The following is a 27,500-nucleotide window of genomic DNA, read 5'->3' as shown; positions in this document are numbered from 1 at the left end:
TTCTACCAGTCAAAATGTGGTTGATTCTGAGGAATAATATCTGTAAAGTCAACACTGAAAATGCGCTTTATATCTGATTAGTATTATTATTACTTGCTAAGCTACAGCCCTAGTTGGAAAAGCAGGATGCTCTAAGCCTAGGGGCCCCAATAGGGAAAATAGCCCAGTGAGGAAAGAAAACAAGTGAAAATAAAATATTTTCAAGAGCAATGAAATAAATGTGTGTATAAAGTATAAAAACTTTAACAAAACAATAGAAAGAAAAATTAGATAGAATAGTGTACTCTAAAGCAAGAGAACTCGCCCAAGACAGTGAAAGACCATGATACAGAGGCTATGACGCAACATAAGACTAGAGAACAATGCTTTTTTTTGAAGTGTCCATCTCCTAGAAGATCTGTTTAGCTATATATGAAGAGTCAACTCGTTTGAAATTAGCTTATATCTGAAAAGCTATATCTCTTGCAAAAGTCATTGAAAAATCTTCTCACAATAGAGAAATAAGAAATCTGTCACCTATAACAGCCTCTGTAAATGATTATTGGACCAGAAATTTGAGATTTATAATACTTACCCGTTCCTTCAAACTTGAGTTTCCCCAAAAGCTTATCATCCTTGGGTTTCTTTCTCGGCAAATCTGGAAAAATTATTGAATTGTCATATTGCATATATACATATACTGCTTATTTTTAAATTGGATATAGGTATTGGTTAGTGAATCCATAATTGACAGGTGATCTTAAATGAAAAAACCGATGTGCATTTATATATATATATATATATATATATATATATATATATATATATATATATATATATATATATATATATATATATATATAATGTGTGTATGTATATATATATATATATATATATATATATATATATATATATATATATATATATATATATATATATATATATATATATATATATGTGTGTGTGTGTGTGTGTATGTGTGTGTGTGTAAGTAATGTCCTGGGCGTTTTGCAAAACCCTGTTTATATATATATATAAAAAAAAAACTGAGTAGCTTCGTGGTCCTTACTCCAATATTTTTCTAAATATGATTTTTAACAGGCCAGATGACACCTATGGTTTTACAATAGAAAAATATTGGTGAAAATGGCCCTATTTATTTGTGCAGATTTGCTTAATTATTTTACGATAAAATATGATGAAAACGTATAAGTTTTAGAAATAATCATGTGTTTGAAAGCCTAAAGTATTGACAATCAACTTTCAATTACCACTGTATTTATATTTAATAAGTCGGGAGATTTTTATCAATGAAAAAAAAGTATCTTCCTATCATAGGAAGCTTTTTGAAATTGTTCGATAGCTTCAGACTTGATAATAATACAGTGATATATGATGGCAGATTATTACGACTCATAGCATCATTTTCATATTCCCGCGAATCTCATCCCAGCAATTCTGATTGACATATGCTCTTAACCCCGCAAGTTCCAAACGCATTTTCCACCAAACTTACCCCAATTATTAGGACATATGCCCTTGGCCATGACATGCTTGCGTTCGTCTACTATGGTGGCACACCAAGGTGGTTGGCTGCCTTGCTTGATGCATCCGTTGTAGGTCTTTCCTTTGTACACGAAGGGGATTATGCAAGAGATGCCGGTAATTGTCGTGATGTTTATGGAATGCCAAGCTGTTAGGGATGATATGAGAACAATAGGGAAAAGGTTATGTTCAGGTTTGATCATCCTGTAGATATTATTCATGTCAGTAGTTCTGATAATAGTGTATGAAAATGTAACTATATATTTATATATATATATATATATATATATATATATATATATATATATATATATATTATATATGTATATATATAAATATATATATATATATATATATATATATATATATATATATTTAAACCATCTAAAAAAATAAGCCATCTAAACATATGAACAATCTAAACAAATAAACAATTTAAACAAATAAGCCATCTAAACATATAATCAATCTAAACAGATAAACAATATGAACAAATAAGCAATCTAAACAAATAAACAATCTAAACAAATAAACAATCTAAACAAATAAATCATCTAAACAAATAAACAATAAAAAAAATAAACAATCTAAACAAATAAACAAAAAAATAATCTAAACAAATAAACAAAAATATAAATAATCTAAACAAATAAACAAAAATATAAATAATCTAAACAAATAAACAATCTAGACAAATAAACAATCTAAACAAATAAACAATCTAAACAAATAAACAATCTAAACAAATAATCCATCAAACACGAAATTCCACTTACCTGTATAACTGCCACCACTTACACCCAATGAACCGGCCATTTCTAGATGTGGTGCCTGTACACCGCTGCCATCTGGGAATTAAGAAAGACAGTGTAATTAAAACGTATTTTGGCACAGAGCTTTAAAAAAAAAATAATAGGCTTTTGGTATTTTTTTCACCAACCATTGAAAAAATTGGATTAAGATCAATAGTGCGATTAAAACATATTTTGGCACAAAGCTTTTTTCAAAAAAAAAAAAAAAATTATAGGAATTTGGTATTTTTTTCACCAGCCATTGAAAAAAATGCGATTAAGGTAAATAGCGTAATTAAAACATATTTTGGCACAAAGCTATAAAAAAATGTTTTTCATTGATTTCTGGTATTTTTTCACCAACCTTTAAAAAAAAAAAGATTTGTTGGTCACCTAATAGTATAATTTGGAGTTCCGTAATGTACAGTGTAAAATTGAGTTATTTTTTACCATCGGCTTGTGGTATTTTTTCACCAACCATTAAAAAAATGGGATTTGTTGATCACCAAACAGTATAATTTGGAGTTTCGTAATGTACACTTGATAAATTGTTTTTTTTTTACCTGCAAGATTGTTCTTCAAACTGGGTTAGATTATTTTTCTTTTAATAAAGCTAATATTATTGTGATTTTTGTCCTTATGGTTTTTTTTCTGCTAAATTAATATTACGTATTTTATCTTTGTCTACTAAGTGAATACCATGATTTTTTATCCTACAAAGTATATATTAGGGCCTTTTTATCTTAAAGCATAATGTTGAGGTATTGGAGTCTGAAGTAAAACTAAAGTTAATGTTTTCATACTATGTGAAAAAGTTGGCCGGGGGTTGCTAAACTATGATATGTTTGAAAACTACAGTATATCACTATCTGCTTGCATAAAATAAATCGCAAAGGTATAGGTTATTTTATCACAGGCTCAATAGAGTTATCTTTTTTGTCTTTAAACTAGGAAAAATAGAGTTCTAGCTTTTCGGAAAAGAAGGCTTTGTTACACTTGAAAATTAAAAAAAAAAAAAAACTACAAATTATTTTATCAAGGAAATTATATTTAATATATAGACAGCTGCAATGTTGTTTATAATCAACATTGCTAGTCAGATGCAATTTTGATTATAATCAACATTCCTAGTCAGATGCAACGTTGATTATGATTAACATTCCTAGTCAGATGCAATCTTGATTAGAATCAACATTCCTAGTCAGATGCAATCTTGATTAGAATCAACATTCCTAGTCAGATGCAATCTTGATTAGAATCAACATTCCTAGTCAGATGCAATCTTGATTAGAATCAACATTCCTAGTCAGATGCAACGTTGATTATAGTCAACATTCCTACCCAGATGCAATGTTGATTATAATCAGTATTCCTAGTCAGATGCAACGGTGATTTCTAATTAACATTCCTAGTCAGATGCAATGTTGATTATAATCAACATTCCTAGTCAGATGCAATGTTGATTATAATTAACCTTCCTAGGCTGATGCAATGTTGATTATAATCGATATTCCTAGACAGATGCAACGTTGATTATAATCAACATTCCTACCCAGATGCAATGTTGATTATAATCAACATTCCTAGTTATATACAATGTTGATTATAATCAATATTTCTAGTCAGATGCAACGGTGATTATAATTAACATTCCTAGTTATATACATTGTTGATTATAATCAACATTCCTAGCAAGATGCAATGTTGATAATAATCAACATTCCTAGTCAAATGCAACGTTGATTATAATCAACATTCCTAGTCAGATGCAATGTTCATTATAATTAACATTCTTAGCCAGATACAATGTTGATTATAATCAACATTCCCATGTACCTCAGATTGTTTGCCTCTGAAGAAACCCGGGAGAGAAACATAATTTAACAAAATCAAAATAGATACGAGGACCTAATACTGTTTACAAACCTGATTCCAGAATGCATAGATCCCACTCCATCATGTTTCTTTTCTCATCCACTTTGGTAGCACACCACGGACCGCCCATGCCCTTGGCAGGTGGAAGACAGGTGTGAGTCGTCTGGTTTTTCCAGACGAAAGGGAACTGGCATACTTTCTTCTGGTCCGTTGTGATGGTTTTGGTGTGACCTGGATTGGAAATAGGTCGAAAACAAATTAAGAAGCGTTTCGAAAGTGTGTCATATTTTTCAGTTTTTATATATCTAAATTTATGGGATTTTTTTCTGTAGTTCTGGTTTTTACGTATCTAAATTAATGGAATTTTTTTTATATAGCTCTGGTTTTTTTCTGTAGTTCTGGTTTTTGCATATCTAAATTAATGGATTTTTTTATAGCTCTGGTTTTTTTCTGTAGTTCTGGTTTTTACGTATCTAAATTAATGGATTTTTTTTATATAGCTCTGGTTTTTTTCTGTAGTTCTGGTTTTTGCTTATCTAAATTAATGAAATTCTTTTTATATAGCTCTGGTTTTTTTCTGTAGTTCTGGTTTTCACATATCTAAATTCATGGATTTTTTTTTCTATAGTTCTAGAATTTTTGGTTCCTAAATTTTGCTTCTTATTTCTGTTTTATTATTATTATTATTATTATTATTATTATTATTATTATTATTATTATTATTATTATTATTTGTAATTTTTGTTTTTTATTTAAATATCTGCATAATTCTCTCCGTCTCTATCGGATATTTCAAATTCGACTGAAAATATTAATTTAAGATGAAACTTTCTTTAACTTTTCTTGATTGAAGTGAAATAGGATAACTGAAATATTGATTATCGAACAATGTGAATGAAAGTGAGGTTGTGGACATCTTTGTTATGTAAATATGAAGTTCTGAAATAATTGAAAGCATAAACACTAAGATTATGATAAGTAAAATGCCACTTTCTCTAAAATGAAAATTATTTAATCAGATGGTCATACCATGATGGGAATAACATAAAGGGAGCAACATTGATACGAGAGCAAACTAAAGTAAAAGATAAAGAATATATAAAGTTTTCCTGTGATTATAATCCTTTTTGATATCTCTTTAACCTGGAAAACGTATAAAGAATATAAAATGTTTTCCTGTGATATATACAATCTTCTATGATATCTCTTTAAGCTGGAAAACTTACATAAAAGAGAGAAATGAAAATGCTAATGGTTAATATCTGTGTGTATTGTGGGAAACTACCCCCTCCCCCCGGCACCCCCCCCCCCCAAAAAAAAAAGGAAGGGAAAAGAGAAATGTTTCCAGCGTTGGTTAAATGTAAACAGCCTTTACCGGAACCCCTCCGCCATGTTTGTTCATTATCCACCCCAATGACCACCGTGGATATGAAACTGATAATCTCTCTCTCTCTCTCTCTCTCTCTCTCTCTCTCTCTCTCTCTCTCTCTCTCTCTCTCTGTTGATGTTTCATGGCTTTGATAAAACTCTCTCGCTCTCAATGTTGATCTTTCATGACTGATAAAACCTCTCTCTCTCTCTCTCTCTCTCTCTCTCTCTCTCTCTCTCTCTCTCTCTCTCTCTCTCTCTCTTGATCTTCTATGGCTTTGATAAAACTCACTCTCTCTCTTTTTCTCTTAATGTTGATCTGTCATGACTGATGAAATCTCTCTCTCTCTCTCTCTCTCTCTCTCTCTCTCTCTGTTGATGTTTGTGGCTTTGATAAAACTCTCTCTCTCTCTCTCTCTCTCTCTCTCTCTCTCTCTCTCTCTCTCTCTCTCTCTCTCTCTCTCTCTCTCTCTGTGTTGATGTGTCATGGCTTTGATAAAAATCTCTCTCTCTCTCTCTCTCTCTCTCTCTCTCTCTCTCTCTCTCTCTCTCTCTCTCTGTTGATGTGTCATGGCTTTGATAAAAATCTCTCTCTCTCTCTCTCTCTCTCTCTCTCTCTCTCTCTCTCTCTCTCTCTCTCTCTCTCTCTCTCTCTCTCTCAGCAACATTACTACTTCTATTGAGTACACAGTCGTTCAAAATGGCTTGTTCTTCACAAAGTGAAGCCATGAAACATTCATTCATATAAACATACTGAATATGCTGTAATTACTCGCATGAATATATTTATACATAGAATATTCATTCATTCAAGATTGTGTGTTATTGTGAGATTTCTTGTTCTCCCCAACGTATGCTATTCGTTTCCTAATACGGTTTATTATTTTTTTTTTAATCTAATGTTGTTACTGTTCTGAAAATGTTTTATTTTAATTGTTAATTACTTCTGTCGTTTATGTATTTCCTTATTTCCTTTCTCACTGGGCTATTTTCCCTGATGGGGGCCCTTTGGCTTATATTATTTGTTCCATAACACGGTTCATTATTTTTTTTTATGTAATGTTACTGTTCTGAAAATATTTTATCTTAATTGTTAATTACTTCTGTTTTTTATGTATTTCCTTATTTCCTTTCCTCACTGGGCTATTTTCCCTGGGGGGGGGGGCCCTTGGCTTATAGAATCTTACTTTTCCAACTAGGATTGTTGCTTAGCAAGTAATAATAATAATAATAATAATAATAATAATGGTAATAATAATAATAGTAACAATAATTTGTCTTAAAATTTGTTTCATACAGCTTCAATCTACAGCTTTTTATTATTTCTCTCAATGTTTTATCCAGGTTATAAAAGGACATGTCTGTATGTGTGTGTGTGTGTGTGTGTTTGTGTGTGTGCATTCGAAGTTGGTCAGTTGAAGGATCAATGTTTTAATGACTTGGGTAGCTCATACTGTAGCTCCTATTATGGAGTAAGAACTTAATATTGGATGAAGCATATATGTATTGGCAAATGCATATATATATATATATATATATATATATATATATATATATATATATATATATATATTACATATGTGTGTGTATAAATATTTATATATATATATAAATATATATATATATATATATATATATATATATATAAATATATATATGTGTGTGTGTGTATGTGTGTATGTATAAATGAGTAGCCATGATGGAAAAAGAAAAATTAGTCACTGCCTCTTCCATTACATGAGAGCTAAATCTTTCTTAACTTATATAGAGTAAGGTCCCACAACACGAGTTTCCATTAACTATAGTCAATTCTTTTTAGTAGGGCAGATGTGCACCGACTCGCATAGGTGCCCTTTTTAGCTCGGAGAAGTTTCCTGATCGCTGATTGGTTGGACAAGATCATTCTAACCAATCAGATAGCAGGAAACTTTTCCGAGCTAAAAGGGCACCGCTGCGAGTCAGAGCAAATGTGCCTCATTAAAAAAAATTGAGTATAGTAGTGCATAAAAAAGACGAAAATGTGCCTCATTAAAAAAAAATGAGTATAGTAGTGCATAAAAAAAGACAAAAATGTGCCTCATTAAAAAAAATGAGTATAGTATTGCATAAAAAAAGACAAAAATGTGCCTCATTAAAAAAAATTGAGTATAGTAGTGCATAAAAAAGACAAAAATGTGCCTCATTAAAAAAAATTGAGTATAGTAGTGCATAAAAAAAGACAAAAATGTGCCTCATGAAAAAATTGAGTATAGTAGTGCATAAGAAAGACAAAAATGTGCCTCATTAAAAAAAAATTGAGTATAGTAGTGCATAAAAAAAGACAAAAATGTGCCTCATTAAAAAAAATTGAGTATAGCAGTGCATAAAAAAGACAAAAATGTGCCTCATTAAAGAAAATTGAGTATAGTAGTGCATAAAAAAAGACAAAAATGTGCCTCATTAAAAAAAATTGAGTATAGTAGTGCATAAAAAAAAGACAAAAATGTGCCTCATTAAAAAAAATTGAGTATAGTAGTGCATAAAAAAGACAAAAAATGTGCCTCATTAAAAAAAATTGAGTATAGTAGTGCACAAAAAAGGACAAAAATGTGCCTCATTAAAAAAAATTGAGTATAGTAGTGCATAAAAAAGGACAAAAATGTGCCTCATTAAAAAAAATTTGAGTATAGCAGTGCATAAAAAAGACAAAAATATGCCTCATTAAAAAAAATTGAGTATAGCAGTGCATAAAAAAAGACAAAAATTGCAAAACTTACCCCAATCCAACTTGCAAGTTTCTGTCGTTATTGGGGTGCAATCATCAGTCACTTCCGTTGCACACCAAGGGTAGACATCTTGCTCTAAGTTGTCATCTACGCATTTTGTGTAAACATTTCCGTTGTGCGTGAATGGGAATGTGCACATTTTGCCGGTTGTCGTTAATATTGCTGTCATTACTCCTGAGGAAAGGAGAGGAATCGTAGTTAGGTTAGGCCTGTGTACATATGTATATATATACTGTATATATATATATATATATATATATATATATATATATACATATATGTATGTATGTAAGTATATATATATATATATATATATATATATATCGATATATATACCCCTTAATATCATCAGATTCTCTCTGCCTCGGGATGAGAGATCCAAAGGGGAATTAACTTTATGATAAAAGCTCCTGGTAAACCAAGGAATCGAACCCGGGCCCAAGAAACTGGGGTTATATATATATATATATATATATATATATATATATATATATATATATATATATATGATCATGATGTACACGCAGCTGTCATTTATGAATTCATACGATTGTCTCATGGTATCTGCCTGAAATAGAAGGAACCTTTTTCCATCATATTTTCTAAAAAAAAAAAAAATGAAACTTTTCACTCTCAGCAATGATTCTTTTCAATGTTTACTCCTTAATTAAGCTTTCGAAACCGTCCTCCTCAATTAGCATCAATGAAATATGCGAAATGATGCCTATGATAAATTTAAAAAAATTGTCGGAGCTTTCCTCTTAATTGGTGCCCTGAAGAGATATTAATCGCCAATGTCCATGAAGTAGCACAGTTAAAATGCGGGATGATGGGCCACCGATTGAGCATAATGGCTAGTTAGGACGTAATGAGAGGTAGACAGACAGAAATAGACATCGATATGAAAATATTTGGTTTCTTGTTCATGGGGTATATTTTGTTATGGTTTTCGAAAAGGTTTATTTGTATTATGGTATTCGTCTCTCATGCGTCTTTAAAATTAATATGGGCATTTTTAACCCTAATGGAAGCACCAATAAATAAAATATTAAAAAAAAAAAACATAAAACCAACATTTGATAAACAAAATCATTTCCGAGAGCACTGGAAAGAAGAAAGTTACCCTCTTCATCTGGGTCTCTGAGAGTAAGCCGTTTTTCAAAACCCACCATTTGATCAACAATATCATTTCCGAAAGCACTGGAAGGAAGGCAATTACCATCTTCATCTGGGTATCTGAGAGTAAGCTGTTTCTGAAAACCCGCTATTTGAGTCATAAACATTACCCCTTTGAAGAACACTGGAAAGAAGATAGTTACCATCTTCATCTGGGTCTCTGAGAATAAGCTGTTTCTCCAAAGCCAAAATTTGATTCATAAACAATATCCTTTTGGAGAATACTGGAAAGAAGGAAGTTACCATCTTCATCTGGGTCTCTGAGAGTAAGCTGTTTCTCCAAACCCAAAATTTGATTCATAAACGATATCCTTTTGGAGAACACTGGAAAGATGAAAGTTACCATCTTCATATGGGTCTCTAAGAGTAAGCAGTTTCTCAAAACCCGTCATTTGATTCATGAACAATATCCTTTCCGAAAGCAATGGAAAGAAGAAAGTTACCATCTTCATCTGGGTCTCTGAGAATAAGCTGCTTCTCAAAACCAGAAGTCATATGTATATTTTTGAAATAGCCAGTACTAAACTTACCCCATAATGGGTCACACACACTCCACTTGGTCACGGCCCCTGACCCATCGACGTGAGTGGCACACCAAGGTTTTGGCCTATCCGCTGTCGAGATGCAGGTGTGATATCTCACATTTTTGTACAGGAATGGCAGGTTGCAGAGCTCACCATCGACAGTCATGACTACCTTGGAGTTACCTGATTAAGAATATTGATTAGATCAATAAAGGAAAATATAAAAGGCATGATAAGTTTTATAGGTGTATAGTGTAAAGATTATAATTTATATGGTTTCCTATTTCATTCGTGATGACTTCAAAATGGTATATATATATATATACATATATATATATATATATATATATATATATATATATATATATATATATGTACGTATGTATGTATGTTTGTATATATACTGTATATACATACATACGATAACAGCAACAACAACAACAACACATGCACCCGTTTTTAGTCTACTGACATTGAAATCTCGTCTGAATATATTTCAACAATATAGATCAGTAAATGTTTATTATGACTAATGGTAAACATTGTTGAAATCAAAGATTTTACTAAAAAGCAACTTTTTATGATTTATAACTTTAGACTGTAAATTTAGGTGTTACATTTTATCATATTGTCATTATCACTGCTATATCTTATGTAGTCAACTTATACCTTTCAAGCTATTGTCATTACAGTCCGGAAAATAAAGTTATTTAGCACCTGAAAATGAAAATATAAAAAAGTGTAATTTTAAGATTGTTCTCAAACATTGAACCCTTTCATCACTATAATATTCAACATATAGAAGTGGTTTATGAATGGAGTTGTGGATGTATAGTAAGTAAACATCAGCATAGTAGAAAATCCCTTAATAATGATAATTTTATTGACTTGAACGTTTGGTAGATGTTTTGCTGTGTGAAAAGTATAACAACAATGATTAGAATGCATTCTGGTTATTATATTTAGGGAACATCTTCACAATATTTAATTGATAAAATTAATTGTAAACATATTACTCTCTAAAAATATGTTTGAGCAGATGACATATCCTCGAAAAATATTTCTCCTAGCGACCATGTTCAAAAACATAAATTCCTGATTTCATTTCTCATTCAGATTTTCAAAGATGTTAGTCTAAACTGTATCCAAAAGTTATATCAACTTTGTTTATATAGATAATCCTAGTAATTTCTAATTATGTAAACTTTTCACTACAGAATTGTAGTCCTGAGAGAAATAGATATCTGTTTGAGGCTCGAGGTGAGGATGGCAGGTTCATCCTTGCCAAGATTCTTGGACATGATGTGTCTTACCATGCTAGTGGTATTTTTTAACGTTATTTTCATAAGCAGGGCTTCTGAAAGATATTTAACTTTTAAAAAGACATATTTGCTTTTCTGGATTTAATTGAATATTATTTTATTTTTGATTTAGAATAAACGATATCGGCATCAATGACCTTAGATGTCAGGATGCCAGAAGACCTCAAATCAATCAATCAATCAAATGTTTCAAATATCAAGATAATTCAGAAGCTATTCTTACATGACCTTAGATGCCAGGATGCCAGAAGACCTCAAGTCAATCAATCAAATGTTTCAAATATCTAGATAATTCAGAAGCTATTCTTACCATATCCTTAGATGTCAGGATGCCAGAAGACCTCAAATCAATCAATCAATCAAATATTTCAAAAGATAATTCAGAAGCTATTCTTACCATGACCTTAGATGCCAGGATGCCAGAAGACCTCAAATCAATCAAATATTTCAAATATCTAGATAATTCAGAAGCTATTCTTACCAACATCCGAGACACAGACGCCCCAGCTAGAGACGTAGTTATGGACAGTCACTCCTGTAGCGCACCAGGGCCTTGTGCTGTCGGCATCAGTACAACCTTGGTACCACACTCCTCCGTATAGGAAAGGAAATATGCAAGGTTCTCCATCGATTGTGTGCGCGTATCCTGAAAGTAAACGAAATTAATAGCATTTTGTTTAAACAGAAATTCATTTCTATGAAGTCTTTATTATTATTATTATTATTACTTGCTGAGATACAACCCTAGTTGGTAAAGCAGGGTGCTATAAGCCCAGGGGTTCCAAAAGGGTAAATACAATTTTTGTTTTAAACAGAAATTCATTTCTATGAAGTCCTCATTATTATTACTTGCTAAGTTACAACCCTAGTTGGTAAAGCAGGATGCTATAAGCCCAGGGGTTCCAACAGGGGAAAATACAAAATAGCATTTGTTTAAACAGAAATTCATTTCTATAAAGTCTTTATTTTTATTACTTGCTAAACTACAACCCTAGTTGGAAAAGCAGGATGCTATAAGCCCAGGGGTTCCAAAAGGGAAAATACAAAAATAGCATTTTGTTCAAACAGAAATTCATTTCTATAAAGTCTTGATTATTATTATTATTATTATTATTATTATTATTATTATAATTATTATTATTATTATTATTATTACTACTTGCTAAGCTACAACCCTAGTTGGAAGAGCAGGGTGCTATAAGCCCAGGGGTTCCAACAGGGGGAAAAAATACAAAAATAGCATTTTGTTTAAACAGAATTCATTTCTATAGTCTTTATTATTATTACTTGCTAAGCTACAACCCTAGTTGGAAAAGCAGGATGTTATAAGCCCAGGGGTTCCAAGAGGAAAATACAAAAATAGCATTTTGTTTTAAACAGAAATTCATTTCTATGAAGTCTTTATTATTATTATTATTACTTGCTAAGCTACAACCCTAGTTGGAAAAGCAGGACGCTATTAGCCCAGGGGTTCCAACAGGGAAAATAAAAAAATTAGCATTTTGCTTAAACAGAAATTCATTTTTATGAAGTCTTTATTATTATTATTATTATTACTTGCTAAGCTACAACCCTAGTTGGAAGAGCAGGGTGCTATAAGCCCAGGGGTTCCAACAGGGAAAATACAAAAATAGCATTTTGTTTAAACAGAAATTCATTTCTATAGTCTTATTATTATTACTTGCTAAGCTACAACCCTAGTTGGAAAAGCAGGACGCTATTAGCCCAGGGGTTCCAACAGGGGAAAATAAAAAAATAGTTTTTGTTTTAACAGAAATTTATTTCTATGAAGTCTTTATTATTATTACTTGCTAAGTCACAACCCTAGTTGGTAAAGCAGGATGCTATAAGCCCAGGGGTTCCAAAAGGGTAAATACAAAAGTAGCATTTTGTTTTAAACAGAAATTCATTTCTATAAAGTCTTTATTATTATTACTTACTAAGATACAACCATAGTTGGAAAAGCCGGATGCTATAAGCCCAGGGGTTCCAACAGGGAAAATACAAAAATATCATTTTGTTAAAAGAGAAATTAATTTCTATAAAGTCTTTATTATTATTACTTGCTAAGATACAACCATATGTTGGGAAAAGCCGGATGCTATAAAGCCCAGGGGGTTCCAACAGGGAAAAATACAAAAATATCATTTTGTTAAAAGAGAAATTAATTTCTATAAAGTCTTTATTATTATTACTTGCTAAGATACAACCATAGTTGGTAAAGCCGGAATGCTATAAGCCCAGGGGTTCCAACAGGGAAAATACAAAAATATAATTTTGTTAAAAGAGAAATTAATTTCTATAAAGTCTTTATTATTATTACTTGCTAGATACAACCCTAGTTGGAAAAGCAGGGTGCTATAAGCCCAGGGTTCCAACAGGGAAAATACAAAAATAGCATTTTGTTTAAACAGAAATTCAATTCTATGAAGTCTTTATTATTATTACTTGCTAAGCGACAACCCTAGTTGGAAAAGCAGGATGCTATAAGCCCAGGGAAAATAGCCTAGTGAGGAAAGGAAACAAGGAAAAATCAGATATTTTAAGAAGAGTAGCAACATTAGAATAATTATCTTCTATATAAACTATGAAAACTTTAAACAAAACAAGAGGAAGAAAAAATAAGATAAAAGAGTGTGCCCGAGGGTACTCTCAAGCAAGAGAACTCGAACCCAATACAGTGGAATACCATGGTACAGGAGGTTATGGCACTACCCAAGACCAGAGAACCAATAGTTTGATTTTGGAGCTAAATAGCCTCTTATACCCTTACCAAGAGGGAAGTGGCCACTGAACAATTACAGTGCAGTACTTTAATCCTTGAAATAAGAATTGTTTGGTCATCTGTGTTGGTCAGGTTTATGAGGACAAAGGAGAATATGTAAAGACTAGGCCAGACTATTCTGTTTATGAGTAGGCATAGGGAAAATGAACCGTAATCAGAGAGAAGGATCCAATGTAGTACGGTCTGGCCAGTCAAAGGATCCCATAACTCTTTAGCGGTAGTATCTCAACGGTGATTGGTGCCCTGGCCAACCTACTACCACAAAATTAAGAAAACAGTGTCCTCATCTTTAATGTAGATGTAAAAACCTGAACTTCTACAAGATGAAGAAATTACAGTTTTTATATCTCTACTAGGAGCTCTTCTTGGAAAAGGACATTTCAAAATCAAACTACTGTTCTCAAGTCTTGGGTAGTGCCATAGCCTCTGTACCATGGTCTTCCACTGTCGTAGGTTAAAGTCTCTTGCTTGAGGATACACTCGGGAAAATTATTCTATCCTATTTCTCTTCCTCTTGTTTTGTTAAATTTTTTTATAGTTTAAATAGGAAATACTTATTTTAACGTTGTTACTCCACTTAAAATATTCAATTTTTTCCTTGTTTCCTTTTCTAATTGGGCTGTTTTCCCTGTTGGAGCCCCTGGGCTTATAGCACCCTGCTTTTCTAACTAGGATTTTAGCTCAGAAAGTAATAATAATAATAATAATAATAATAATAATAATAATAAATAATAATAATAATAATAATAATAATAATAATAATTAAGAACCCGACTACCTACTTTTACTACAGTCACTTCCAGTGAAACCGACCGGACACTGGACAGGTATTCGGCGCCACGCATTTCCCTCCATTGCTACAAACCCTTGTAGCACAGGGGCACCAGCTAAGGCGACTGGTGACGAACATCGTCCGAGGGGCCTGCCAGTGACCATTCTCGCAGGAGAACTCGACTTGACGTGACCCGACGAAGGTCGGTAATTTCCTTTGCAGGTCACTTCTGCCCTCATGAGATCTAGGCTGATGAGGAGGAGGAAGAAGAAGAATGTATCTTTTATTGGTTTCATTTATAGATATTTTGATTATCAGTTTTATTTTCTCTCTCTCTCTCTCTCTCTCTCTCTCTCTCTCTCTCTCTCTCCCATGTCTGCAGAAAATGTGTAACTACTCTCTCCCTCCCTCTCTCTCTTCTCTCTCTCTCTCTCTCTCTCTCCCTCCCTCCCTCTCTCTCTCACTCTCTCTCTCTCTCTCATGCAGAAAATGTTTGTATAAGTTTACAAACTCCTCTTCTCTCTTTCCTCTCTCTTCTGCAGATGTTTTTAAATGTTAATGACTCCTCTCTCTCTCTCTCCTCTCTCTCTCTCTCTCTCTCTCTCTCTCTCCATTCATAATTATTTTATAACAAACGACATCAGCGTTAGGATGCCAGAAAACCAAAATTCCAAGTCTCTCTCTCTCTCTTCTCTCCTCTCTCTCTCTCTCTCTCTCTCTCTCCATTTATAATTATTTTATAACAAATGATATCGGCGACAATGACCTACCTTAATATCAGGAGACCAGAAAACCAAAAAATCAATCTCTCTCTCTCTCTCTCTCTCTCTCTCTCTCTCTCTCTCTCTCTCTCTCTCTCCTCTCTATTTATAACTATTTTATAACAAATAATATCGGCGACAATGACCTACCCTTAATATCGGGAGACCAGAAAAACCAAAAAAATCAATCTCTCTCTCTCTCTCTCTCTCTCTCTCTCTCTCTCTCCTCTCTCTCCTCTCTCTCTCAAAACAGCACATCCAAACAACAAACCTTAATTTAACATCAGCATTGTCATCCGTGACCAGCGTGTCGTTACAGCGCAAGTGCTGGCAATACCTCCCGGCATATCGCCCATTGCAATCACAGAGGTTTTGGCCCCATGCAGGTCCCCCCGTTCAGGACACATCTGGGCGCAGAAGGGCTTGCATTCCAGGGACTCCACCTTTCGGGGCTTTGGTTCGATTGTGAACCACTGGCCCTCGACGCATTTCATCTTTTGCGAGTAAAAACAGAGAAGTGTTTTGTATTAATATGCTAATAATAACCATATTCATTTTTTTTAATGAGGCACATTTGCATCGACTCGCCCTTTTAACTCGGAAAAGTTTCCTGCTTTATGATTGGTTAGAATTTTCTTGTCAAACCAATCAGCGATCAGGACATTTTTAGCAAGTAAAACTGATAAGTGTTTTGTATTCTTTCCTGCTATCTGATTGGTTAGAACTATCTTGTCCAACCAATCAGCGATCAGGACATCTTTAGCAAGTAAAACAGATTAGTGTTTTGTATTCTTTTCTGCCATCTGATTGTTAGAATTATCTTGCCCAACCAATCAACGATCAGGACATCTTTAGCAAGTAACACAGAGAAGTGTTTTGTATTAACAATGATAATAATAACTATACTCAATATATTTTTTAATGAGGCGCATTTGCACTGACTCACAGTGATGCCCTCTTAGCTCGGAAAAGTTTCCTGCTATCTGATTGGTTAGAATTTCTTGTCCAAACCAATCAGCAATCAGGACATCTTTAGCAAGTAAAACAGATATACATACATACATACATACATACATACATACATTTATTGATTGCCTGTTGGGAAAGAAGGCATCATTTGCCTATTTATTTATTCATTATTCTTGAGTAACAAATGTATAAAACCTTGAAAAATATTTTCCACTTTTATAGATTTTTTTATTATTTTGACTTTGAACACTTATATTTTAACTTTAACTCAAAGAAAAAAAAATTCTACATTAATAATCAAACATTCAACTTAATCAATACACAGTTCACCAATACAAATAAAATAAAACTGGGAAATTATTAATATAAACATATAAGTAAGAACTAGATATATTTGATCTTATACTTACTGGAACTTCATTGTTCCCGTGTTCATTATGTACCCATCGAAGCAGGAGATGAGTGCACCTCCACGAGTACTGGAATAAAAATGTATGTAGAGTATAGATAACTATATAGAATGCATATATATACATATTTAGTAACACATATACTATATAGGTGTATGTATATATATATATATATATATATACATATATATATGTGTGTGTGTGTGTGCGTGTGTGTGTGTATGTATGTGGTGTGTTGAAAATTCATTTGGGACGTTTGTTCATTTATAGCCATTGTTACCAAATTTTATGTAAACTTTTGAGTAACAATATGGCTGGTTGAAAGATCAATTACTCATATATTGCATAGCGATAGAAAACTTAACTTGTTGCGCCTTTTGATAAAATTGAAATTAATCAAGCTGCTTACATGTCTATCTTCAATCCTAGACTGCTTTTTGAATAGAGAGTTGGATTCAAAAAGTGATTTATATTTGTATTTGTACTTTCTGAGTTTTTTGATAGTTATGAAGTAGTTATGAAATGCACAATATACCCTTCCTGAAGTTATATAATCCTACATGTCTATCTTCTATCCTAGACTGCTTTTTGAATAAAGTTGGATTCGAAAAGTGATTTAATTTATCTATGTATTTTCTGAGTTTTTGAGTAGTTATGAAGAAGTTATGAAATGCACAATATACCCTTCCTGAAGTTATATAATCCTTCGATCGATTTCTCTTTATCAAAAACAACTGATTACGAGATGAACCTAACTCTGTCGACCACGTAGGAGTTGCGGGCCGCTTCCGGCACCGTGGGGCACCGCTTTTTCTCACAGACTCGTCCATAGTACTCCGGTTTGCAGGTGCAAGTGTTTGGGGCCGTGCATTCCCCATCGTTGTCGCAAGGTGGAACGCAGCTAGGTTGACAGATGGGTTCCTCCGTGGAAGGTGGCAGTTTCCATTCGCCGTGGTCGCAATTCAGGGATAGCTCTTTCTCGGTCATTTTGGCAATGTAACCCTCCTTGCACGTCACAGTGGCTTTGCTTTCGCTGGGGGGCGTAAAGGGTTTCAATAAGAGGTTGGTGTTTTTTTTTTTTTTTTTTTTTTTTTTTTTTTTAAACTTTAGATTGTAATTTTTCAACCTACTTCAATTATTATTATTATTATTATTATTATTATTATTATTTTTATTATTATTATTATTATTATTATTATAACTTGCTAGGCTACTGCCCTAGTTGGAAAAGCAGGATGCTATAAGCCCAAGGGCTCCAACAGGGAAAATACCCCAGTGAGGAAAGGAAACAAGGAAAAATAAAAATTTTAAAAAGAGTAACAACATTGAAATAAATATCCTATGTAAACTATAAAAACTTTAATAAAACAATGGGAAAAATAACTAGGCAGAAAAGCGTGCCAGAGTGTACCCTTAAGCAAGAGAACTCTAACCCAAGACAGTGGAAATCCATGGTACAGAGGCTATGGCACTACCGGGAGAAATAATTAGGAATGGGTTGAAGAATTAAACTTTGGTGATGGAGATGAACTTTTGGTTTTTATGTGAAAAACTACAAGTAAGTGAAGAATAAAGATGAAGATTTTAGGATGATTATGTCATTGAAGACTGTGTGGAATTGTAACCAGAGTAAAGATTGGGCAGTGATTTAATCCTTCTGGAAGCGTTGTAAACTTTATATAGGCTGTCTGAGCAAGGATCTGGCAGTAATGTTTGCCTTCTGGAAGAGTTGTTAACTTTATATAGGCTGTCTGAGGAAAGATCTGGCTGTAATTTTTGCCTTCTGGAAGCATTGTAAAACTTACAGATGCTGTCTGAACATAGATCCGGCAGTCATTTAAGCCTATCTAATTTTAAAGGCCGTAGGTATTCTGTTAGAATTGTGGATACGAAATATTGAATGTGAAACTGATCTTATTTCCTGATGAATTCGTCCTGACATTAGTTGGAATACTAATTGGATGAGTTCTACACGAAATTAAGTGATTCCTTGAGAAACAAATCAGCTAACTTGTGATAAATACCAGAAAGTCTACCATTTAGATCCATTTAAAATATTTCCTTCTGTATTTATCTTCATTGTTTATCCCTGAAGTTTTCTTTTCTTTCCTAAGATAAAAGAGTAAACTTTAAAAAAGGCTTATAGAGAAGAAAATTGAGAAAAAATATGCCCTACTTGTACACAGTGTAGGCATTGTCAAATGACGGCGGCTCGTGCCAGCAAAACTCTCTATCCAAATCCTGGCAGTGGTTCCCCGTGAAAGGCTTCTGGCAGTGGCAGACATTCACATCAACACACTTTCCGTGATTCTGGCAAGGCGGGTAGCACGTGGGCAAGCAGGCTAAGTGGAAGTTGGCATCTTCTATTGGGCGCGACACTCCAGCGGGGTCGTTGTACATCGCTGGCACCCAGTTGTTTTCGTGGCACCAGAGCTCCAGTTGCGTCTCTCCGGAGAGGAAGGCGTAGCCGGCTCTGCAGATGACGTAGGGTCCTCTTGGGCTGTTGAAGGAAACCACTGCAGAAGTAGGTTACTTGGGAAATCTAAAAACGTTTACTCCTATTTAAACTAAACATAAATTTTGGTCTTCTGACATAAACTTCTTATTGACATTTTAAGATATATTTTTCCAAGGGTAGATTTTTGAAGAAAAATTTTAAATTACCTGTATAGGTGTAAATGGCTAGTCTACCTGATGAATTATACCATTACCGGTTTACTGGGTAAATTTACATGAACAAATATACTTATATACTTATGCAGATTTACCTAGCAGGTCGACTTGTACAAAAATTATCTTTACAGATATTATGGGCAAGTTATGCCTTTACATGTGTACTGGGGAGTTTTACCTTAACAAATATAACAAAAAAACATGCACATACGCACCCACGCACCTAACCGCATACAAACAAACACACAGGTGTGTGTGTGTATATATATATATATATATATATATATATATATATGTATATATATATATATATATATATATATGTATATATATATATATATATATATATATATATATATATATATATATATTACCATTTATGATTTATGAATAAACACATTTATACCAAAACCAGTTTTTCCTTAAATGTTTGAACAGTTGGCAGTCATATTCATGAACACTGGCGCTTAATGAAATAAAATAAAAAAACAGACAAACGACCAGGCAGCCAGGGTAAAAACAGACTTTAGTACAGACCTCATATGCGTAATTGAATTTGGGACCGGAAGGGGCGTGAAGGGACAGACGTCCGTCGCAGCCTCCTGACAAAACTGTCCCGTGTAGAGCTTGGGACAATGGCATCTGTTGGCATCCACGCAGATGCCACCGTTCTGGCACCCCCCGACGCACACAGGGTGGCACTCCGGGTCGCGTAGGTCTCTCGGATACGAGATCTTCCACTCTCCGTATTTGCAGATGAATTTGACACTCGTCTCGCCTGATGGCAAAGCGTAGCCGTCAATGCACTTTGCTTCGCCGAGGGTGACGCTGAAAAGGGGGTTTCCAATTATATATTACTGTACTTTAAGGCGGGTTTAGCACTTGGACTATTCAGTTAACATGTACTAAATTTGATGCATTTTATATTCTTAACAAACTTGGAATTATATGTTTTATACTGTATATTATGTGTACACACGTCTATCCTATTCATTGTCACACATTACGTATCAAGGAAAATAAATATATTTACTAATATATGTATATGAATATGTATGCAATTATGTATGTAAGCATAAATTCGTAATTATATCACTCAGTACATAATGTTGTTTCCTTTTCATAAGGGCTTGATCCATATCTAATTAAATTTGTGATTCGTCTCATAGTTTTAAGATTAACCATTAAAATACCTATGATAATCACTTCCTTTAGTCATTAGCTGTGAGACTCCATCCCTTACAATAACAATAGAAATAGAATTCCTTACGTATAGTTCATATAAGCTTTCTTGACTTCCGGCGGAGACATTCTACAGTCATTACTCCGTAACTCCTGACACATCGGCCCGTCGTAGGGCATCGGGCAGGCACAGGTATTCGGTGCCGCACAGTGCCCTCCGTTAAGGCACTCCTCTTCACACACAGGGAGGCACTCCAGCCTGTGATCCAACTCTTCTTCGCAGAAGGCAGGAACCCATTTCCCGTCGAGGCACTCGATGTTCAGGGTATCGTTACCCCCTGGTAGTATGTAGCCTGGGAGGCACCTGGCTATGCTCGTGAGTCCTCTGTAATTGGTGAAGGGGTGTTTTGGAAGGGGCAAGTTGGAATGGTTAGTTTAAGTTCAAGGATTTTTTGTAAATGTAATACATCATTTAAGTAATATATATATATATATATATATATATATATATATATATATATATATATATATATATATATAGATTCAAAACTTACTTGTATTCTAGCTCAGCATATTTGACATGTGGAGGAGGGGATAGGCATTTCAGAAACTGGCACCTATCCCCCGCGTGACTTTCGGGGCAGCGACAGACACCCGGCTCAATGCATTTGCCGCTGTTATTGCAAGGGGGGTCGCACACCGCCTCACATGTCACTTCCGTCATGTTCTGGTACGGTTCGGGTAGGACCCATTCACCATTGGTGCAATTGATAGTGAGTGACGCTTCGCCGCCCACGAATGTGTAGCCCTTACGGCAGCTGGCCGTCTGGGAGGTATCACTGTGAATTGGAAGGTGAAATCTGAAGACATTTGAATACATCAACGAAAGAAATGGTCGGTCTTCTTTTATTTATTCTTGTTTGACCGTAACACTCAATCATGTATTTGGTATTTAGTAGACTGGTGGATTGCAAGCATTGGCGAGACAGGTTAAAGATAGGTACAGATACCTCCAAAGGACATGTTAAGAATTGGTATGTTTATATTCACTTGGGCCATCCTCCTCAAGAAAGTTTTAGGAACAAGGTTACTAAGTACACATTTTCTCCTTTATATTAATACCACTCCACAGTTGGGCAAACTGGTGGGGGGTTAGGGCCCTCACAAACATAGGCCAAAGGATATGGCAATTCTTTTCAAATTCAGAAGGTATGAGCAGACACAATGGGTGTCATGACAGGAGGTTTCAGGGCTTGGATTACATTTGTGTGGCCTATGGATTGCTCTATGATTACTGCACACCACTGTACCTATCTGTAATATGGTAATGGCATCTACTGGGGACAAGAAAAAAGAGGATGATCAACTAATCAAACGAAAGTTACCAGGGAACCACAAAATTTCCCCTGTTCGGCCTTGACTTTACCAAAAGGAAGAAATGTTTCTGGTAAAAAAAAAAGTGTATGCTATTTGAGAAAGAACAGATGATAAAAATAAAACTCATACCTAAACCTCAACATTGCGTTGTATATATCCACAGACAGAGATCCACACGTCGAGATTTCACAGCATTTCGTGTCACCAACGCTGCTTATGGCAGCGCCAATACTTCTATTGGAGTCATTAGTATAATTTAACAATTTCACAGAATCGTTAGTGAAATAGTTTTCTAGAATTTCCACATCATTTAAGTCGGAAGAGTTACTTGAATGGGCGTTTAGGTTATCAGTATCACTCAAATCTGAGAAGTCTTTTATCTTTGATGATGGTGTCGAAGAAGCTACGGGCGAAGAGATATGAGTCACTGATTCAATGAAAGGTTCCAAATCCTTTCCGTTACTTTCATCAGTCGAGAGTTCGTCTTCTTCTGGATCAGGATGATCATTTTCAGGATTTTCTATTGGCAATAATTCATCTTCATTTGAGGCAGTGTAATCACTTTCATGATTTTTCTTTGGCAAGGCTTCTTTTACTCCTGGGGTGGAGTAATCGGCTTCTTTTACTCCTGGGGTGGAGTAATCGGCTTCTTTTACTCCAGGGGTGGAGTAATCGGCTTCTTTTACTCCAGGGGTGGAGTAATCGGCTTCTTTTACTCCTGGGGTGGAGTAATCGGCTTCTTTTACTCCTGGGGTGGAGTAATCGGCTTCTTTTACTCCTGGGGTGGAGTAATCGGCTTCTTTTACTCCTGGGGTGGAGTAATCGGCTTCTTTTACTCCTGGGGTGGAGTAATCGGCTTCTTTTACTCCTGGGGTGGAGTAATCTTCGCTAATTTCTGTTGGTAAGGTTGATTCTCCCTCTTCCGGCAGGGTCGTTATGTCACTTTGTGAATCGTATGGGGCATCAGATGTTGTGTCAGAATTAGTAATATTTTCTTCAGAGGCTAAATCAGCCAATTCTAGTTGTCTAATTCTTCTATTAAAGGCCTGGTAACGTTGGGGTTCCAAATCGTCCCCTCTCTCTTCCTCCATGATTGAGAAATAATTCAGCTCTTCGTTACAGTTTGAAGGTTGCATTTCTTTGGCGTAAAGTCTTAAAACATCTTGCTTCATATCTTCATCACTAGTAGGAATATCATACTTAAAGGGATTTGAATTCAACGACAGGTCATACGCCATATCGTTTGTAGTGTCTACATTCTTAGTTGTTTGGGCTTTACTGCCATATGGAGGCACTTCGTAACTGGGCCCCAGGAGTTGGTAATCGTTAAAATCTGACTTTGTACTCCCAACTTTTGATATACTGAGATCTTCATGATGGGGTAACAAAAGTTTGTCATCATTCAATTTTGACATATTTTCAATAGCCATGTCTTGACTGTTCGATTCTCCTACATCTTTGTAATTGGGCATCAAGAAGTTGCCTTCATTCCTCCATTGTATTATGTTAGTTGATTTGTCTTTATTCTTAATTTTAGTCCCTTCCTCGTAAATGGGTGCCATGAGTTCGGCATCATCTTGCACTGGGAGTCTAGTCACTACTTTTTCAACTATTAACAAGACCTTACTGCTATTTTCAGCCAATCCAACATAACTAGGAGAGGAGAAGTTGCCATCATCTAGCTTAGACATCTTTTTCCCTGAAATTAAAATTTCTTTGTTGTTACCTACAGACATCCCCACCTGATTATCTATCGAGTGTTGGTCTTCATTTAACAATAGCATCTCATTCTCGACTCCAAATAGGTCTTTATTACTGGCTATAGGTACTCCTGCATTATTTGATAAGAAGAGTTTATCATCATCCAACATTAACATACTCTCATCACTCCTTTTTCTGGTTGTTGAAGCCTCTTTTTCATGATTAGGCATCATGAGTTTATCATTTAATCCTTTCATCATATTCCCAACATCACTGACCAAATCTAGATCCTGGGGAAGTGAGATATCTGTGCATGTGTGGCCACTGAAACCCGAAGGGCAGCTGCAAATGCCAGGAGCTATGCAGGTACCTCCATTGTGACAGCTCTCTAAGCAGTGGGGTAAGCACCCTCCCCTCTGAGACGCAGGCAGTTCCCACGCCCCTCCAATACAGGCATAGAGACATGAAGAATCACCTGAAGGAAACTTGAATCCTTCCTTACACCAGCCCTCGGGACCTGAAAAGCTGAAGATTTAAAAGACAGATTTAGGATTTGGTTTACCTATGGGTATATTTCTTACAGTACTGAAATTATTTAGCTATTTCTCTGAGGTAATTTTACCGTGTTAGCTGAATGGATAAGTCTGTTACTATTAGAATATTAGACTGTTTAGGCATAGGTTCAAATCCTGGCTATACTAGATGCAATTTACCTATGATTATATTTCTTAGAACATCGAAAGTATTTAGCTATTTCTCTGGTGTATGCTGAATGGATAAGTCAATTATTATTAGCATATTAGACTGTTTAGGCATAGGTTCGAATCCTAGCTATATTACATGCGCTTGGCATAAATGATATCCACCTAATGCATTTAATGCAAATAATTTCCCATTTGGTATAAATCTATTTCTTTAGTAGCTTAATATTTGATAGCAAAGATAAAGTCACGAGTCAGATAGGTGACAAAATTACAATATATATATATATATATATATATATATATATATATATATATATATATACACATACATATATTATATATATATATATATACATATATATAGATGTATATATATGTATACATATGTGTGTATGTGCTATTATAAACAAATTCATACCTTATTACTTTCTGAAAATCATACATTATATATATATATATATATATATATAAATATATATATATATTTATATATATATATATATATATATATATACATACATACATATACATATATACATACATACATTGTGTATGTGTACTTTTATAAACCAACTCATACTTTACGACATCTCCATTTATTAGTTCCGGAAACGGCTTCTCCTTGCAAGGGCCATTAGGCAAGCAAGCCACCTCTAGCTCCCTCTCCATAAGGTCGAAAATCTTCTCTCCTTGTCGGCACGTGAACGCCATCCAGAACTTTCCGGAAGTACTGCTAAAGCCTTCGTTACACTCGATGAAGCCATATGTCGAGCTAGCCACATTCAGGGAAGAAAAGAGAAACGGGGGTTAATGTTAGGTATGTTAGGTATGTGGACGTCTGGGAATGTTGAATGTTGTTGTTCACAGAGAAAAGGAAATTACTATTTCGTTATTTAGATATAGAGCTACATATGAGAGTACATATGCTATTTAAAGGTTTAAAGGTCACTCACGAATGGCAGAGGCAAGGGACAGTGACATTGCCCTAGCAATCAGGACAATGCCCTAGAGACTGACCATATATTATATGATCAGCGCCCAAGTCTCCTCTCCACCCAAGTTAGGTCCAGGGAGGGCCAGGCAGTGGCTGCTGATGACTCAGCAGATAGACCTGTAGGCTCCCCCAAACCCCCCAACCTTAGCTTACAAGGATGGTAAGGTTGCAGACACTAATGGCACTAACGAGTCTGAGCGGGACTCGAACCCCCGACCGGCAAACACCAAGGAGAGACGTTACCAATCAGGCCACAGTGAAGTGAGTAGTTCTTAATTCTTAGGTCATATAGATCACATTTGCCGTTTTAGTGTACCGTAACATATCAAAATAAAGCAATGACGTCCATGAGAGTTTAATCAATGATTAACATCAGATAGCATTTGGGAAATAATAGGATAAGAAAGTGTCCTACAACTATAAATTCAGTATAGGGTAAATTATCCTATATAGATTAATATAAAGTCTGCTCTGACTAGAGATAGAACACTGTTAAAAATTTGCCGTAAAAAAAAGGGTAAAAATCCTGGAATAAATGTTGCCAGATATTTACCGTTTTAAAAATTGATATACTGACGTAAAGGATTGATATTACGGTCAACAACCCGTAAAATATAATAGAAAAGTATGGTCAAATTACGGTCGCCTGTATATTACTGAATACGGCTGAGAAGAGTGGATTTTTACGGAGAACTTCAGATTAAACTTGCGATTTTTTTAATAGCGTTAAGGAGTGATTATGGTCGCCTGTATTTTACTGAAATATTTTTAATGAGAATTGCCGATTAAAATTTTTTTTTTTTTTTTAAATCAGACACTGCCAAAAAAGTAAACCGCTTATTAAAAATAAATGCAACCAAAAACTCTATTTATAGATTTTTTTTTTATTATTTTACCCGTTTTTTTTTGCAGCATTTTTCCCCAATTAGAAAAAAAAATCGGACAGCCAAAAAAAGTAAAAAAAAAAGTAAAATGTCTTCTACCAACGGCATATTACAAATAAATAAAAGCCAGGACTCTATTTATAGACTTTTTTTTATTTTACCGGTTTTTTTTTTTTGCAGCATTATTCCCCAATTAGTAAAATAATCAGGCACAACCAAAAAAAAAAAAAAAAAAAAAAAAAAAAACAAAGAAAAGTTAATAAAATGTAGCAGCATTATTCATCAAGTAGAAAAAATCAGCCACATCAAAACAATAAAAAAAAAAAAAGGAAAAAATGTCTACCCTCAACAGGGAACTCTCCTATCCTTCCTTTGAAAACCTATATTCCTCTTTCATATGCAAACAAGATTATGTTCGCGAATAAACACGACCTCCCGAGGGACCGAAGGAAGTCGTCGAGAGTAATCGAACTTTGAAAGTAATACTGTTCCCATAAAAACAAACTCCTCTTTTTGTTGACGTGTCCTGAGTGGAGGGATGTTTTGTGAATACTAAAAAAAAAAACATTGAGAGGTTTTCTAAGGTCTTTTCGTGTGTAGTCAAGAAATATGCGGATCTTTAACGTGAAGGTATATATATATATATATATATATATATATATAATATAATATATATATGTGTGTGTGTGTGTGTGTGTATTCATATATACGTGTGGTATATATATATATATATATATATATATATATATATATATATATATATGTACGTGTGCATAATATATATATATATATATATATATATATATATTATATATATATATATATATATATGTGTGTGTGTGTGTATATATGTATATGTATATCATCATCACCATCATCTTCATCAGCCATAACTAGTCCATTGCAGGACAAAGGCCTTAGACATGTCCTTCTATTCGCATCT

General features: G+C 34.2%; 1 protein-coding gene across 1 annotated transcript in view; it reads right to left on the bottom strand.

The window, feature by feature from the left end:
- LOC137628271 (uncharacterized) overlaps positions 1 to 27,500 on the bottom strand; it is a 63,076-nt gene that overhangs the window by 24,207 nt on the left and 11,369 nt on the right. The window contains 20 exon segments of the mRNA XM_068359434.1: positions 575 to 637; positions 1,496 to 1,672; positions 2,301 to 2,372; positions 4,242 to 4,421; positions 8,315 to 8,497; positions 10,030 to 10,206; positions 11,827 to 11,991; positions 14,913 to 14,952; positions 14,954 to 15,182; positions 15,935 to 16,035; positions 16,037 to 16,063; positions 16,065 to 16,157; positions 17,043 to 17,111; positions 17,799 to 18,075; positions 19,219 to 19,542; positions 20,253 to 20,543; positions 20,986 to 21,282; positions 21,452 to 21,736; positions 22,404 to 24,500; positions 25,260 to 25,451. Coding sequence (XP_068215535.1) covers positions 575 to 637; positions 1,496 to 1,672; positions 2,301 to 2,372; positions 4,242 to 4,421; positions 8,315 to 8,497; positions 10,030 to 10,206; positions 11,827 to 11,991; positions 14,913 to 14,952; positions 14,954 to 15,182; positions 15,935 to 16,035; positions 16,037 to 16,063; positions 16,065 to 16,157; positions 17,043 to 17,111; positions 17,799 to 18,075; positions 19,219 to 19,542; positions 20,253 to 20,543; positions 20,986 to 21,282; positions 21,452 to 21,736; positions 22,404 to 24,500; positions 25,260 to 25,451 — 5,339 coding nt within the window.

This window comes from Palaemon carinicauda, chromosome 36 (assembly GCF_036898095.1).
Source record: "Palaemon carinicauda isolate YSFRI2023 chromosome 36, ASM3689809v2, whole genome shotgun sequence".
Taxonomy (NCBI): domain Eukaryota; kingdom Metazoa; phylum Arthropoda; class Malacostraca; order Decapoda; family Palaemonidae; genus Palaemon; species Palaemon carinicauda.
This window is presented reverse-complemented; position numbering and strand designations above follow the sequence as displayed.